Here is a 14337-nt window from a genome sequence, read left to right as displayed (position 1 = left end):
AATATGGAAAAGGAGCTTGTTAGACATAATAGTTCCCCAAAGAGCACATATGACTGTAAGATGAGAACTGGTAGTTTATTTTTTTTCTCCTCAGAAACTCACATTTAAATTTTTAATAGCTTTAACTGGAGTTTTCCCAGTTTTGTTGTCTAATTTTATCATATAAAATCTTAATTGTCAAAAGTAATATGGTTTTAGAAACTAACGTGTAATTCTCAATTGTGTCTTAAAATGTCCAGTGTAGCTCACTTGTCTAAAAAACCATTGTGTCAAAGGGAAATTGGACATTTAGATCCTGACTGGATATTTAAAGCAGGCTTAGTTTGTTTGTGTTCCAAATCATTGGCATTTATCTATAAAAGTAAACAAAATAATTGTTTTACATTTTAAAGTATCCTCTATTCCACTTTGGACTTTTCATCACATGAATGTAGTTGGAGAAATAATTTTGATTTGAGGGGTATCATGTGTCCCAGCTATCTTACTGAAAAATATATTTTGGCTACCACCTTACAATCAGTATATCTTTACCAACCTTTACAAATCTGTTAAACAGCACTTGATGTCTGTCTAAGGCTTTTCTGCTTGAGAATCCAGATGGAAGGAGCAATGTGCACCAAAGGACTTGCAGTATCATATGTCCTGAATGCGGCATACCACTTGATTTTGATTTAAAAAATCATAAATCAAAGTGAACGCTTCATACAAGTGATGGAAGGAGCAATGTGCACCAAAGGACTTGCAGTATCATATGTCCTGAATGCGGCATACCACTTGATTTTGATTAAAAAAATCATAAATCAAAGTGAACGCTTCATACAAGTGAACTTGTGCTTTGCACATGCAAAGTACAAAGAACCTACTCACCCTACACTTTTTTCCATTTGCCATGTTCACTCAAGAGAGCTGGCAAAAACCCGGCACTCAGAGGTATATGTGCTTGTCTCCCCCATTTCCCTTCTTAGGGCCAATTACCAGGCCTGAGAACTGTTATTTGAGGGATGGGGTGGCCTAAGCCATTGAATGTTCCAACCCACAGTTGGGTTGGAAATTGCACAGCTTTTTATGTGGTAGGCCCCAGTAGGTGGCCAGGGCAGTGTGAAGTACATGGAATCTCAGTATGTGCACCTTGGTCCCTGCAAGGTCTCGGGTATTAGAAACCAGCAGCATCTGTGCACAAGCATGGTAATCTCCCACATGTGTGCAGATGTGCGGCAGGTGTCTTCCAGGTCCAGAATACATGGCAGAGACCTGAGGCACATGTGCACATGCACAGGATGTTTAAATATGGCAGTGCAGGGGGAGGGCAAAAAAAAAAGGTGGGTGGAATGAGAAGGGTGATGGGTGACAGAGTAGGGGGAAAGTAATAAGCAATGAAATAGAGGAGCATAAGGTGAAGAAAGTCTCATAATGGAGGAAGTGATCAAGCTATGTTTTATTCGGGATCTTGTGCCTGTGCCTTGACAAACGTTCAAGGATCAGGTATGAATTGAGTAGGGGCATCAGAGTGACAAGGAATCCCTTTTTAGTTCTGTATATGCTTGGCAGTTAGTCAATATTTCTCCAGATTTACTCATCACTATGGATAGTTATAAAGGGATCTTGTGCAAAAAGATTTAATACATTCAAGTAGAATGTCAGAATTCTACTAAGTCTAAAGGTTCTTTTATTCTGTCTTAGGTCTTTCTACTGGGCACAAAGTCAACAATTACTAACTAAAGGGTTCCTTTCAACAAACTAGTTTAGACATTGTTTTAGACAAGTTATAAAGTAGGGGTGCGGAAATTAATGATTAATCCGTCGATTAATCGTTAATTTTTTTGATCGATCAAAATTATTTTGATCGATCAAAGTTCTTTTGATCCATACTCACCTCTCCGCCGGCTTCCGGGTCTTCCGTTGGAGATCCGGCGACGTCACGGACATCGACGTCACCGGACTCCTCCCCCTTTCCCCGATTGGCTCTGTCGGCTAACGAAGGGAAGGGGGGTGATGTAGTTGTCCGTGATGGGTAACTAAGGGAAGGAGGGAGGAGTCAGGTGACGTCACGGACATAGACTCCTCCCCCTTCCATTCGTTACCTGACGGAATCACTTGGGCTGTGTGCGGTGACGCAGGTCTCCTCGGCCCGTGCCCCTCCTTCTCTCTTCTCTTATATTAGCCTCTTGCCAGTCTGCATTCCTGAAAGGCCGAAGCCTCCTCTCAGGCCAGCGTCCAGCCCCTCTCAGGTATGCTTTTATCGGGCAGGCCTGGACCTGCCAACCCTATTGTGTCCCTTTCAGGTCAGACACAGCTGAGGGAGCAAAATAAGCCAGCAAATAACATTGGAGCTGCAATGCTATAAAGGTTGTTTATACCTGTTTACATCCTCCGTCTCCTGGCGAGAGCATAATTAATAGCTTATATTGTCGCTTATGATGGATGCAGTTCATAATGCCCCTTTAAAGTTAAGCCTTGATAGTATCTGGCATCCTCGGGCTTTATCACTTTATCACTGCCTCTCGTATAATCATTTTTAAAGGGGTTATCAAAACCAACAATACTGTCCATATGGCATACTTCAGCAGGCCATGCAGGCTAAAGCAACAGGTTGCCAGCCCAACAGTGGTGAGACCCCACAAAGCCATGGTGAGACCCCATGGAGCCCTGGTGAGACCATGGCTCTGTGGGATCTTGCCAGGGCTCTGTGGGGTCTTGCCAGGGCTCTGTGGGTCTAACAAGGCTGTTTAGACCCCACAGAGCCCTGCTACCCTGGTGAGACCCCCCTCTGTATGTGCGTTATAATTAATCGAAATTAGTCGATTAAAAAAAAAATTGATTAATCGAACAGGAAAATTTTAATCATTACCAGCCCTATTATAAAGTGTTTGCAATACTTTGCCCAGTTTGCATATTCAATTACCAAAAAAGTGACAGTTCTAGTAAATATAAGGGCATAACTTCAGCCATAGCAGCACATGCTGGCTTAGGTGTTAATTGTGTTTTGTAAATAAACATGTCAGTAAGTGTTAATACTTGAGATACGTGTCTTTTTATATGTTGTAAATGTATGTGTACTTACATGAATATGTACTGTATATGGTGAAACTATTCATTAATTTTTCCTTTTGCTTAAGGGCTAGTTCACATCAGCCACAGTGCGTTTTGGCCCGATTGGTGCTGGAATGCGCTGGATCGCATTCCGGCCAGCTCACTTTGTTTTGGGGCAAGAGGGGGTGTGATAGTGCATTGAAGTAAATGGCACCGCAGCCACACCCTCCAGCCACAATGCGATCACCCACACCGGAACACGTGGTACATTAGTGTCTGCGTTCCGGTCCGGTGCAGTCAGAAAAAATAGTGCATGCAGTATTTTTTCTGACTGCACTGGACTGGAACGCAGGAACTGATGTGCCATTTGATGAGTAATTTTGCGGTTTCATTGGTGAGGAAGGGGCGTATTTTGGAGATGTTAGGAAGGTGAAGGCGGCAGGATTTGGATAGGGATTGGATGTGGGGAAGAAAGGTGAGGTCCGAGTCAAGGATGACACCTAGGTCCTTGGCATGGGGGGAAGGCTGGATAGTTGTATTAACAATCTCAAGGAAAAAGTTCGGGGAAGGTGCACGGGCAGGAGGAAATATCATGAGCTCAGATTTTGAAAGGTTGAGTTTTAAGAAGTGTTGCGACATCCAGACTGATATGTCAGTTAGTTGACACGCAAGGACACTGAGGGGGAGAGTTGCAGAGTAGAGAGATAGATTTGAGTGTCATCGGCATAGAGATGGTATTGGAAGCCATGTGAGGTTATTAACTGACCAAGAGAAGAGGTGTAGATAGAGAAGAGAAGGGGTCCAAGGACAGAGCCTTGGGGGACCCCTACAGAAAGAGGAAGAGGAGGGGAGGAGTTAGATTTGTAGGTGACACTGAAGGAGCGCTTAGACAGGTAAGAGGAGAACCATGAAAGAGCAGTCTTGTAGGCCAAGCGAGTGGAGTTTTTTGAGGAGGAGCAGGTGGTCCACAGTGTCAAAAGCAGCAGAAAGGTCTAATAGCAAGAGTAAAGAATAGTGGCCATTGTGTTTAGCTGTTATTAAGTAATTAGTGAGTTTTAGGAGGGTGGTTTCACTGGAGTGTAGGGGGCGAAAGCCGGACTGTAAGGGATCGAGAAGGTTGTTATCAGTGAGGTGGCGGCTCAGGCGGCTGTAGATAAGGCGTTCTATGAGTTTGGAGGTGAATGGGAGTAAGGAGATTGGTCTGAGATTGTTAAGGTCGGTAATGTCCATTGATGTTTTTTGGGGTATTGGGGTGACCAGGGCATGCTTTAGAGGGGAGGGAAAGATTCCAGTATAGAGGGAGAGATTGAAAATGTGAGTAAGAGAGTGTAGGATAGAGTATGAGGGTGACCGAAGTAGTGGTAAGGGTCAAAAGAGGAGAGTATCAATTATCAATTATCAATTTAGGCCACATTCACACCAAATCTGTTAGCATCCATTTTTCAATGGACGTCAATGGATGCCAACGAAAGACAACCCAAAAACTGTTTGAGTGTAAATGGGACCAGTTCACACTGCTGCGCTGCGTTGTGCATGCTCTACTTTTTTCAGCACAACGTAATGCAACGTGTCAAAAACAGGTGAATATGCAACACAATTAAAATGGATTAAAAAAACATAGAAGTTTGTCTACTCTGGACATGTTAATTAAAATAAAGATTGTCAAAAAATTAAAAAACAAAAAAAAGAATGCAATGCAGCGGAAGTCAACAGAGGTTGAAATTGCAAGTAAAGAGACCTCCGGTGACTTGTGTTTTAGGTCAGATTTCGGTGTGAACTGGTCCTAAGATACAATATGCATTGAAATCAATAAAAATGCATGTCAAGTCACATTGACATGCAATGCAAAGTGATTTCAATAGAAACTATAAATGTGTGAACTATAAAAAAGTATGAATGCGACCTCTGTTATACTGTTTGAGTGCATCTCAACATGCAATGGTGATCAAGCCTTTAAATGCTGGCAGAAGGTCCCAGGAATTATGAGCAACCCAGACAGAGGGTAGCCTTCCCTAATTGAACTAATAAGGTGTCCACGGTACCCCTTTTCTAGTTTACTACATGCTGAGACTGATTCTTCTGCTGTAAAATTTCACCTTCTGTACTGCAGAATCACCAGTGGAGCAGATTCTGGTATATGTGCTCATCACTGAAGGGCAAGTGTATAACCAATATTTACTAATTTGATCAAATTTCACATTAAACTTTCCCTCCAGAGTGATTTATTCACTCATGACTATACACAGGGCTGTTTTACTGACCCATGGTGGTAAATCAGGCAGAAAATCAAAATTATAGAGAATGTAATACTTTTACATACAATATATTGCTCTCATCTAGTCATGCATATGTTCAACTCCTTAGAATATTTTGCCTTTTCTGTTACTAGTTCAAACTAGATGCCTCAGTTTGTGTATATCTAATGCAAAATGGCTCATGTCTAATATAATGCATGTTATGACACACTTTTCTTGTTCTCTTGCCTGACTTTATGATCTCAAACTGTAAGCAGCATCTTTGAAAAGACAGATGGATAGAGAATGTACTATCTAACTATATTAAGATCTCCCAGGGGGGATTTTAAAATCATATTGCTTTTGGCTATCATTAAATTTGTATTGTTAGTAGCTGTTTAGTTTCTCCAAGCTAAAAGATGTTTGTGTTAGATGAAAGCAAGTGTGTAACAAAGACTTTGCAAACCTGCACTTTCTACAAGTTTCCCTTGCATTGTGCAGTTCAGAAGATTAGCCAGAGACATGTGCTGTCACATGGATGACTAAACAAAACAGATCTGGTAAAGTGTTAATGTGTTACTTAATAAGTGCAACATACAATGGTGATGTACAAAGTGAATTACCCACAACAACCAATCACATATCACATACAACCTAAACATATCTCAATGTCAGTTTACAATAGAAGTGGCAAGATTAATGAAATGTGGCTGGCCTTTTTAAGTCTTTCCAGAGCACCCAAGGAGTCCAAAAACCCGGGAGCAGTCTAATTTGCAAAAATTGACTTTGACAAGATAGTCAAGGGCTGGCCTATTCCTTTCGTTGGGCCTCAGTATTAGCTCATGGATAGCCTCAGTGACCAAGAGAAAAGTATGGGAGGTGGTTTCAAGGCACACAGGGTACTTACTTGCAGAAACCTAATTGAGCCTGCATTTTGATATTCTGACCCTTCATGTAACAAAATGTTTACTTTAAGGTTTAGTCAGATTGTTTAGGTACTTTCTGATTGCTTGGTGTAGGCTGCTGTACTTTGCTTATTATCATTGGAATTTGAATATCTTCATTCCTATTGTCCATGGATGCCCTAATTCATTCAATATTCAGGACACATGATTTAGATATAATTAACCCCATTTAGGTTATGTGATACCCAGAAAATGCTTTGAAAGTCTGACTGTAGCCTGTATATCTGGTATGGCTGTGTCAGTGACTTAATTAACTGATCAGCATATCATCCTACATAGCTTCATGAAAATTGATATTGTATAAAATAATTTCTTATGCAAAAAACCTACTTGGAATTAAAATATTATATATTACTTTTTTATAGTATCATAAAAAAATAATTATTTATTCCAGTGATCAGCCTACATATATGCTAAATATGTTTGTGCAACTCCTTTTTATGATATGAACTCCCCCTATCTTCTAGCAATTAGACTGATACAGTAAAGCTCATAGTCACCCCCCAAAAAAAAAAACAACATCATTTTCTTATTTTCTTGCTATTTTTGTTATGTCTTGCTTAGCTTTTGTGCTTATTGTTTCTGTGGATCCCCTAAAAATTGATTCTGAGAGAATGAGATGTGTAATCAATGTGCAGTATGCAAGAAATGATTCCATTAGGTACTTATGCTTACACTTCATTTTGTCACTAAAAGACAATATTAATTATTTATAGCTCAACTAATCTGCAATATGTGGTCATTAATGGCCATTTCCTCAATCAAGACTATCATATCACTGATATAAGGAGAGCTGTGTATGTTTTCTCCTTACACAGCTGCTATAAGTCTTAAGTCATTCTCTGTCAGGGCAGAAGAAGGCATGATCAGAAAACATTTGTAATACTTTTGATGGGTGAAAATAGCTTGTAACTGGGTTTTTCAACATAACTGATGGGCGCAAATAAAATAAACAATATGTAAACCTAATTAAGGTGTGTCTATAACAAACAAATTTGACTAATTGTTCTAGTAGTAGAAAATAAAGTTAACCTCAGACCATTTGCTATTACCAATATCTACATTAATCCTTGGGGTCCATTTTTTTTCTACATAACACACGTGTGTCTTAAATTAGGACTTAACAGGTTTTCTTTTCTCATAATGTAGTCTTACCTAAATTCAGCCTGTCTGCAGTAAGGCTTGCCATGCATCATATAAAAATGTTCCATAATTGGACAACAGAAATGTCTACAGTAATGCATAATAAGTCAGTTATTGCTTGTATTCAGTAAGCAGTAAATGAAAAAGAATTTATTTGTTTGCATTTGAAGATGAGTCTTGAACATAGCAGAAAGGGATTGGTGAAAGTTATTTATCTATCACCACTCTTTGGGTTACATAATGCTCGGTTATATAAATCGGATGTCATGTAACAGGTTGCTAACTCTTAATTAGCATTGAAGGTTCTCAGTAAGATGAAAGAAGAAATGTTTTTATATATTATATTTCATAAAGTATGCTGTGGAGTTTGCAATTTACTTTGTTAACTATTAGGGGAGAGCTTCGGGTTTGGGCTAACCATGAGTTTGACATGAACTTAGCCTATTTACAGTTCTGTGAATAGGAGAAAAAATTTGCCCAGATTTGGCCAGTTCACCCACCTAAACCTCTGGCTGATGAAGCTTGAAGTTATGCATTTAGCGGCTGTATCACTATTGCCTCTAAATGACAGATTCCCAGTGCCTTGTTTCAAATTGTAAACAAGATGGTGGGGATCCCGGGTGACGTCATTGACCAAATACGATAGTGAATTATTTCTTCAATGACATCACCCTGGACAGCATCATCGTTTTGTTGGGTGTGGGGTATATGGTAGCCCTTTTAATTAATTCACAAAAAAAGTAAATAAAAACAACCACACAATTGAAGAAAAAGTCCTTTAATAACCCCTCCCCCAAAAAGTAATATCCCACACTGGGAATCTAACATCATTTACATCATCCAACGATGTAGATCCAGCATCAATCATGATGTTCAATACCTGAGAATCTGCCACCACCACAATCTTGTCCCATTGCTACTCCTATCAAAAATGAAATGTTCTCAGGACTGCTATATGCCAACAAATTGGCTGGGGATCTAGGATGATGTAACTGACCACATATGGTCATATTTGGACAACTAGGATTCCTTGGCTGCTTTGTTTACAAACAGAATTAAACCATGTACCTTGGTTGAGGGGGGGGGGGCCCTTGCACCTCTCGTCCAACACCCCCAGAAGTGGGGACAGGGAGCGTGTGAATGCCGAATAGCATGAATGCCGGTGTAGTAAGCGGATTCTGCATGGGGTCCAGTGCCAGGTCCAGTGACCCAGAGACAGGTGGCAGCCCAACAGAGGTCAGGCTGGGACAAGAGTCAGAAGCAAGCCAAGGTCAAGCCAGTCAGGCAGTGAGGTACCAAATGGTAAGCCAGGAGCAAGGTCGGGTCACAGTGCAAGGTCAGGAACAGAGGATCAGCATTGTACAATGCAGGAGACAGAAGGCAAAGTTCAATAAACAGGCCCCAGTCACAACAGGCAGGCAGCAATCAAAAGGGGAGGTCATGAGGCAAGCAGGGCAAACACAAGAATCTAAATAGGCAAGTAAGGTCACAGGTACACAGGGAACTAGCTGAAGACCATTGAACATTTTGTGCACATTACATACCCATTTATATAGGCCTGTTCAGTAATGTACCTCCTATGCTATTTCCCGTGCACTACCCCATTAGTCCATGTGCGCATCCTTTCATGCATGCATCTTTCCATGCGCATTCTCAGGTGCACCTGCGCGTTAATGCATGTTTGACAGTTGTTCTGAATAGAGGACTATGAGGCATGTGCTGGGTTTCTGACATGCATAGGACTTTTCTTACAAACCAGGAAACCATTTAGTGGCAGTAGTTTTTAATGTTACATTTAAAGGAGTACATCATACTGATATGCAGCTTCACAAGTATTTATGTTGACCTTTAAGTCCGATTTAAACATCCTGCTGAACAGTATTTAAAAAAAAATTTTTTGCATTGATACCAGGGCTGGTGCTGCCACTAAGCAAACTAGGCAGCCGCCTAGGGCGCACTGCTGCCTAGGACGCACTGCTACCTAGTGTGCAGCCTTGACCATTCATGCCCTCCTTCTATTTCAAATTGCAAAAACCAATAGGAGGCTGGATATTGCACTCGCAGAGGAGCATAACTGAGAGACAAATTTCTCTATCGGGTTCTCTCCTCCACTCAGTGGGAGGGGTTTCAATAGCCAGTCTGCTATTGGCTATTTCAAATTAAATTACATCCACCTGTTGCCTGTAGCAGATAACCCGCAGGAGAATGAGGCTGTGCAGGGTGGGGGGATTGGGGGTTGCACCACGGGAGGGGGGGTGCAAGTAGCTGGTCTTGCCTAGGGCACAACATAGTCTAGCACCTGCCCTGATTGGTAGATGTCCTTTATGGCAGTGCCCGGCTACTCATGTCTTTTTTTAACAAAAGCTTGCAGTTTGGCATTCAAAAAGACCAGACAAAAAGTTACAAGATTTATATAGTCAGCTGCTCTGACTATTTAGCGACTGGGATCTTCTGTAACTGGACCTGCAACTTTTTCCAGCTTAGGCAGTATGCAATGGATCTACTTGCAGGATCAAAAGATAATAAAAGTAAATAAAATAATTTTTTTTTATTATGCCCATAGTTTTACTTTAGCACATATGAATACAAGCTGACCACTGTAATCAGCACTACAAGTGTTTACAAAACAAAAACAGCTGTTAATGATAGTGACAGACTGCATTATACTGTGTACATATTTTTTGCATTTTGATTTCAGCCGTACCAGCCTGAAGTGAATAGCCGAACAGTGTTCGGCTCACTTCACTTCTGATCGGTCATTCACTCGGCTGCCCTCGGCAGCTTTGTGAATAGACCCCATAGTTTCACTTTAAATCTTTATTTTACAATACTAACTATAGACATTATTTTTTTTTGTAGTTTTCAACAAATTGGAGATGGGTTATATTTTCTGTCACTTTTTTATTTCTGCCTGTAAGCACAATGGGGAGATTTTCCCATACTTCCTCTTCCTGTGATGACCATATTGTAAACAGTGGGGGGAAAGTTATTGTCACAAAAACAGATAGACACAGACAGTACATTGCCAGGAGGTCTAACCCTACCTTGCACTACTCAAAATGTGTTTGTGTCAGTCTCCCTTTTGGAAACTTTTCCCATGGACAGGAAGTGAGGGAAACGTCTACCAGATCAGGATACGAATGGCACTAAAAATCTGTTAGGCTTTAACTCATCCTTATGTTTTCCCAAACTAAATAAAACGTTGAAACTGTAACTGAACTTTAAAATCTGTAGTTGCGACTGTTCAAATACCCCTGGCAGTTTTAGAGGATGGACCTTTTTAATAGGTTTGTGACAAATGAAGCAATTCAGTGCTGCCAATACAATTTCACCTTTTATTGATTTTTCTGCCATAATCTGAAATCAGAATGGTTGATGTGAGTTATTGCATTTTGTGCATCCTTATTACAATACTGCGTTCCTTAAGCCCCAATGTGAATACACGATCTAAAAACAAAAGGGTGCAATTGGTCCATCTTTTGTTACTTGCTTGTTTGGCTAGATTAAAAAATGCTACTTTCCTGCCTAATTACCTAATATTGACCAACTAACAGATTCAGTCAATGTACAGGCAATGCAGTTACTTTGTTGTACTGGAAAAAAAACCTCATAATCTCCGTTATAGCCTTTTATTGCTGGTATAATTTGTAGTCTGACTTGCTTCACCAATTAAGAACTGTGCACCATGAATTCATTGTTTCTTTACTAACCCATGTAATAATTTTGGTTTAAAATGACTGTTATTTTTTTTTTAAAGTAAAAGAATGTATAAAAGTTCCCTGCAATGAGGGATGTTCAGATACCAGTGCAGATACTTGGCATTTTCAGAAGACCTACCAGGGTCGTGGCTCCACCACTGTCCTGAAATCATTAGTCTGTACTGTTTTAGAAAAACTGTCACGTGACAATAAACAGAAATGCATCAGTACTTGTATCTGTGAGTACTTGCACAAGTATCAGTACTTGTATTTGAAAAAATGGTATCTGTGCATCCCTAATATATATGTATTTAAAAAAATCATACATTAAAACAGGAATGCACAAATCCCAGGAGCTCTGTATGCTCCTTAAAAATGACAGCTGCCTCCTAACTTTTGGATTTTTCTCTAGTTTAGTCTTGGAGCTGGAAAAGTATCTGTACTTGTACTTGTACCAAGTGTACTTGGTATCTGAACATCCCTACCTGCAATTTATTTATCTGAATACTTACCTCCCTGGTGGGTGGCTAGTTCGAGCTCTGCTGTGTTTAAGAGCTACAGCCTCTGGAAAGATCTTCACATCTGACAAACTTGTCAGATGACCCAGCTCTTCTTCTCTTTATGTGTTTCTTCCACCAGCCTCTTCATCACTACTGTGCTCTGTAGTGATGTTGGGTTGGCAAATGGAACCATGCCGGAGGCTGTAGGGTCTCAAATCAACAGACTCATCGCCTGCTGAAGCTCCTATTGCAGGGGGCTTTTATTGCTTTTTAGGTGACACGGTCATTTTAAGCAATTTTAGTAACAGAAAGTACAACATTTAAAAATTATAGCATAAATGCATTCACTGCTTGTTTTCATTATTTTGGCCCCATTTGAACTTATATGGTCAAAACAGCGTATAAATCATGTACTTCTGTGTTAGACAAGAATGACTCCACCAAACAGCAGTTAATCCTATTTTATCATGTAACAGACAAATATGACAGTAGCAGGAATATCAATTTTTGTTATGATTTTGTAAACTAGAAGTAAACTAGAAGTGAAGTAAACTAGAATATTGCCTTAGGGGAAAATCTGATATACTTGTGCAGACGCTTGTAATCCTCATGTTTATGTAAAATATCATAGCTTTGCATTGTTCCATGTTCTTAAAAATGGAGATGTAGGTTTTTATATACTTATCTGTTTTATGGTTTCATTTCATTTATATTTATGGTTCAATATTCTGTAACCACTATTCAACTGTGTGATCTCATAAAAAGAATTATGATATGCTTTTCAATATACCAATTTCTGTCTTCTTTCTGATGTATATATTCATGCTTACTAAATTCCGATTTTTGTTCATTTTATAGCCACTGCTAGCAGCGCAACAGTTGGCATCCGCTGTAGCTGGAGTGATGCCAGGAGGTGCGCAGGCCCTCAACCAGCCTATCCTCATCCCATTCAACATGGCCGGGCAACTTGGGGGGCAACAAGGACTGGTTCTGACATTGCCTACAGCCAACCTTACAAATATTCAAGGTCTGGTGGCAGCTGCTGCCGCTGGGGGTATAATGACTCTGCCATTGCAAAATTTACAAGGTACGTTTACTCATTTACATGCAAAATACAGACTATCTTTAACTAGTTACACATTGAAGACTTTTAAAATTAAATTCTGTAGCAATAGTGTGATCTGTTGTTTGACAAAAGATTCCAACAATTAAATATATGGTTAAAATTTAACAAATCCGCTGTTCCTAAAGTTCACATCTGTACTATCATTGTGATGCAAGCAGAGTATGACTGTCATTTAGCCAATCATTTTAAAGAGGTCTACAGAGGACCTCTTTTAGTAGCTGAGCTGTGCTACTAAAAATTCTAGAGGTTAATCACTAGGAGTAGTCATTAATGGAACGCATGGCTCCATATGGAGTAAACTCTACAAGTAGCATTTAGTAACAATCAATCTAATATGATTTTAGAATGTTTTAATCATTTGAGATTGATCACTACAAAATATTACTTCAGGCTACTTGGTTTGCTTATTCCATAAGGAGCTGTTTGTTACTCCTATAATATATATCAAAGTGGATCTATCTTTAAAATGTACCCAAATCAGTAGGGCATATGCCAAGTCAAAATATTATTTTGAGTTTAAAAAAAAATATTAATTGTTTTCGCTCATACACAGTAGCCTTGGGTTTGGGTCAACTATAAGTTCAATCCATACTCATTCTGTTCACAGATTGCTGAAGGAGCAAAGAAAAAGGGCCAGATTTGGCCAGTTTGCCTACTGGCCTAAACCTCTGGCCAACACAGCTGGAAGCAATTTATTTAGTGGCACCACTAAATGACAGCCTTACCTTTTTGTTTCAAAAATTTCAAATTGTAAACAAGCTGATGGCATCCCAGGTGACATCATTGACCATATAGTCATGACATATTTGATCAATTACCTAACTCAGGTTCACCAGTGCTGTTGTTTACATTCCAGCAGCATATGAGAGCTGTCATTTGCGATGATCATAGTGGTGGTACAGCATTGTCATTGCAGTGGGTCATCATGGCGCAGCTTATCTTGTTAGTGGGTTATCGGAGCATAGTTCATTGTGATTGATGCAAAATCTCCATTACTGTTTGATGTGATCGACATTGGGGGATATTGTTTATTTTTTTAATAAAGGACGTTTTCAACGGTGTGCTTTTTTTGTGAATAAGTAACAAGGGGTAAAGGCAGCTTCCAGATTCCCATAAGTCCACCCCACAGACCCCCACATCCACCGGAACAGGGATGTGGGGGATGAGGCCTTTGTCAACATCAACATGGGACAAGGTGCCTTACCAGGAGAGAGAGATATTGTGGCCCCCTCCCTGGCAAGGTACCCTCCCAATGTTTAGGTTATGTGGTCTAGTATAGTTCAAGAGGGGAGCACCCTCTCACTAGCCCCCCTTTCCTGGCTAGCCAGGCTGCATGCCAGGATAATGGTATAGTAAGGATTTGGGGATCCCATATATTTTTTTCCTAAAAGGAGAGTACACATTTTTTTGTAAACAGTGGGTAGTGTCCCTTTAAAAAAAGGAAACAGCATGGGGCCCCTCCCCCCATAATCCATACCAGACACTTATTCTGGCATGCAGCCAGGCTGGCCAGGAAAGAGGGGGCAGCAAGTGTAGGAACAAAGCCTCCCTCCCAAGGCACCGTGGGATGACATGGGATGGGAACAAGGACCTCATCCCCAGATTCCTGGCCTGGTGGATGTGGGGGTTTGTGTGTGTGTG

The 14337-nt window shown here is 40.3% G+C and overlaps 1 protein-coding gene across 1 annotated transcript in view; it reads left to right on the top strand.

The window, feature by feature from the left end:
- Positions 1–14337, top strand: part of POU6F2 (POU class 6 homeobox 2) — a gene marked incomplete at its 3' end in the record, with an annotated part of 305002 nt that overhangs the window by 108986 nt on the left and 181679 nt on the right. The window contains exon 4 of the mRNA XM_018558767.1: positions 12429–12657. Within this exon, the coding sequence (XP_018414269.1) occupies positions 12429–12657 (229 nt within the window). The remainder of the gene's footprint in view (positions 1–12428; positions 12658–14337) is intronic.

This window comes from Nanorana parkeri, unplaced genomic scaffold (genome assembly GCF_000935625.1).
Source record: "Nanorana parkeri isolate BGI_ZX_2015 unplaced genomic scaffold, ASM93562v1 scaffold357, whole genome shotgun sequence".
Classification (NCBI taxonomy): domain Eukaryota; kingdom Metazoa; phylum Chordata; class Amphibia; order Anura; family Dicroglossidae; genus Nanorana; species Nanorana parkeri.
This window is presented reverse-complemented; position numbering and strand designations above follow the sequence as displayed.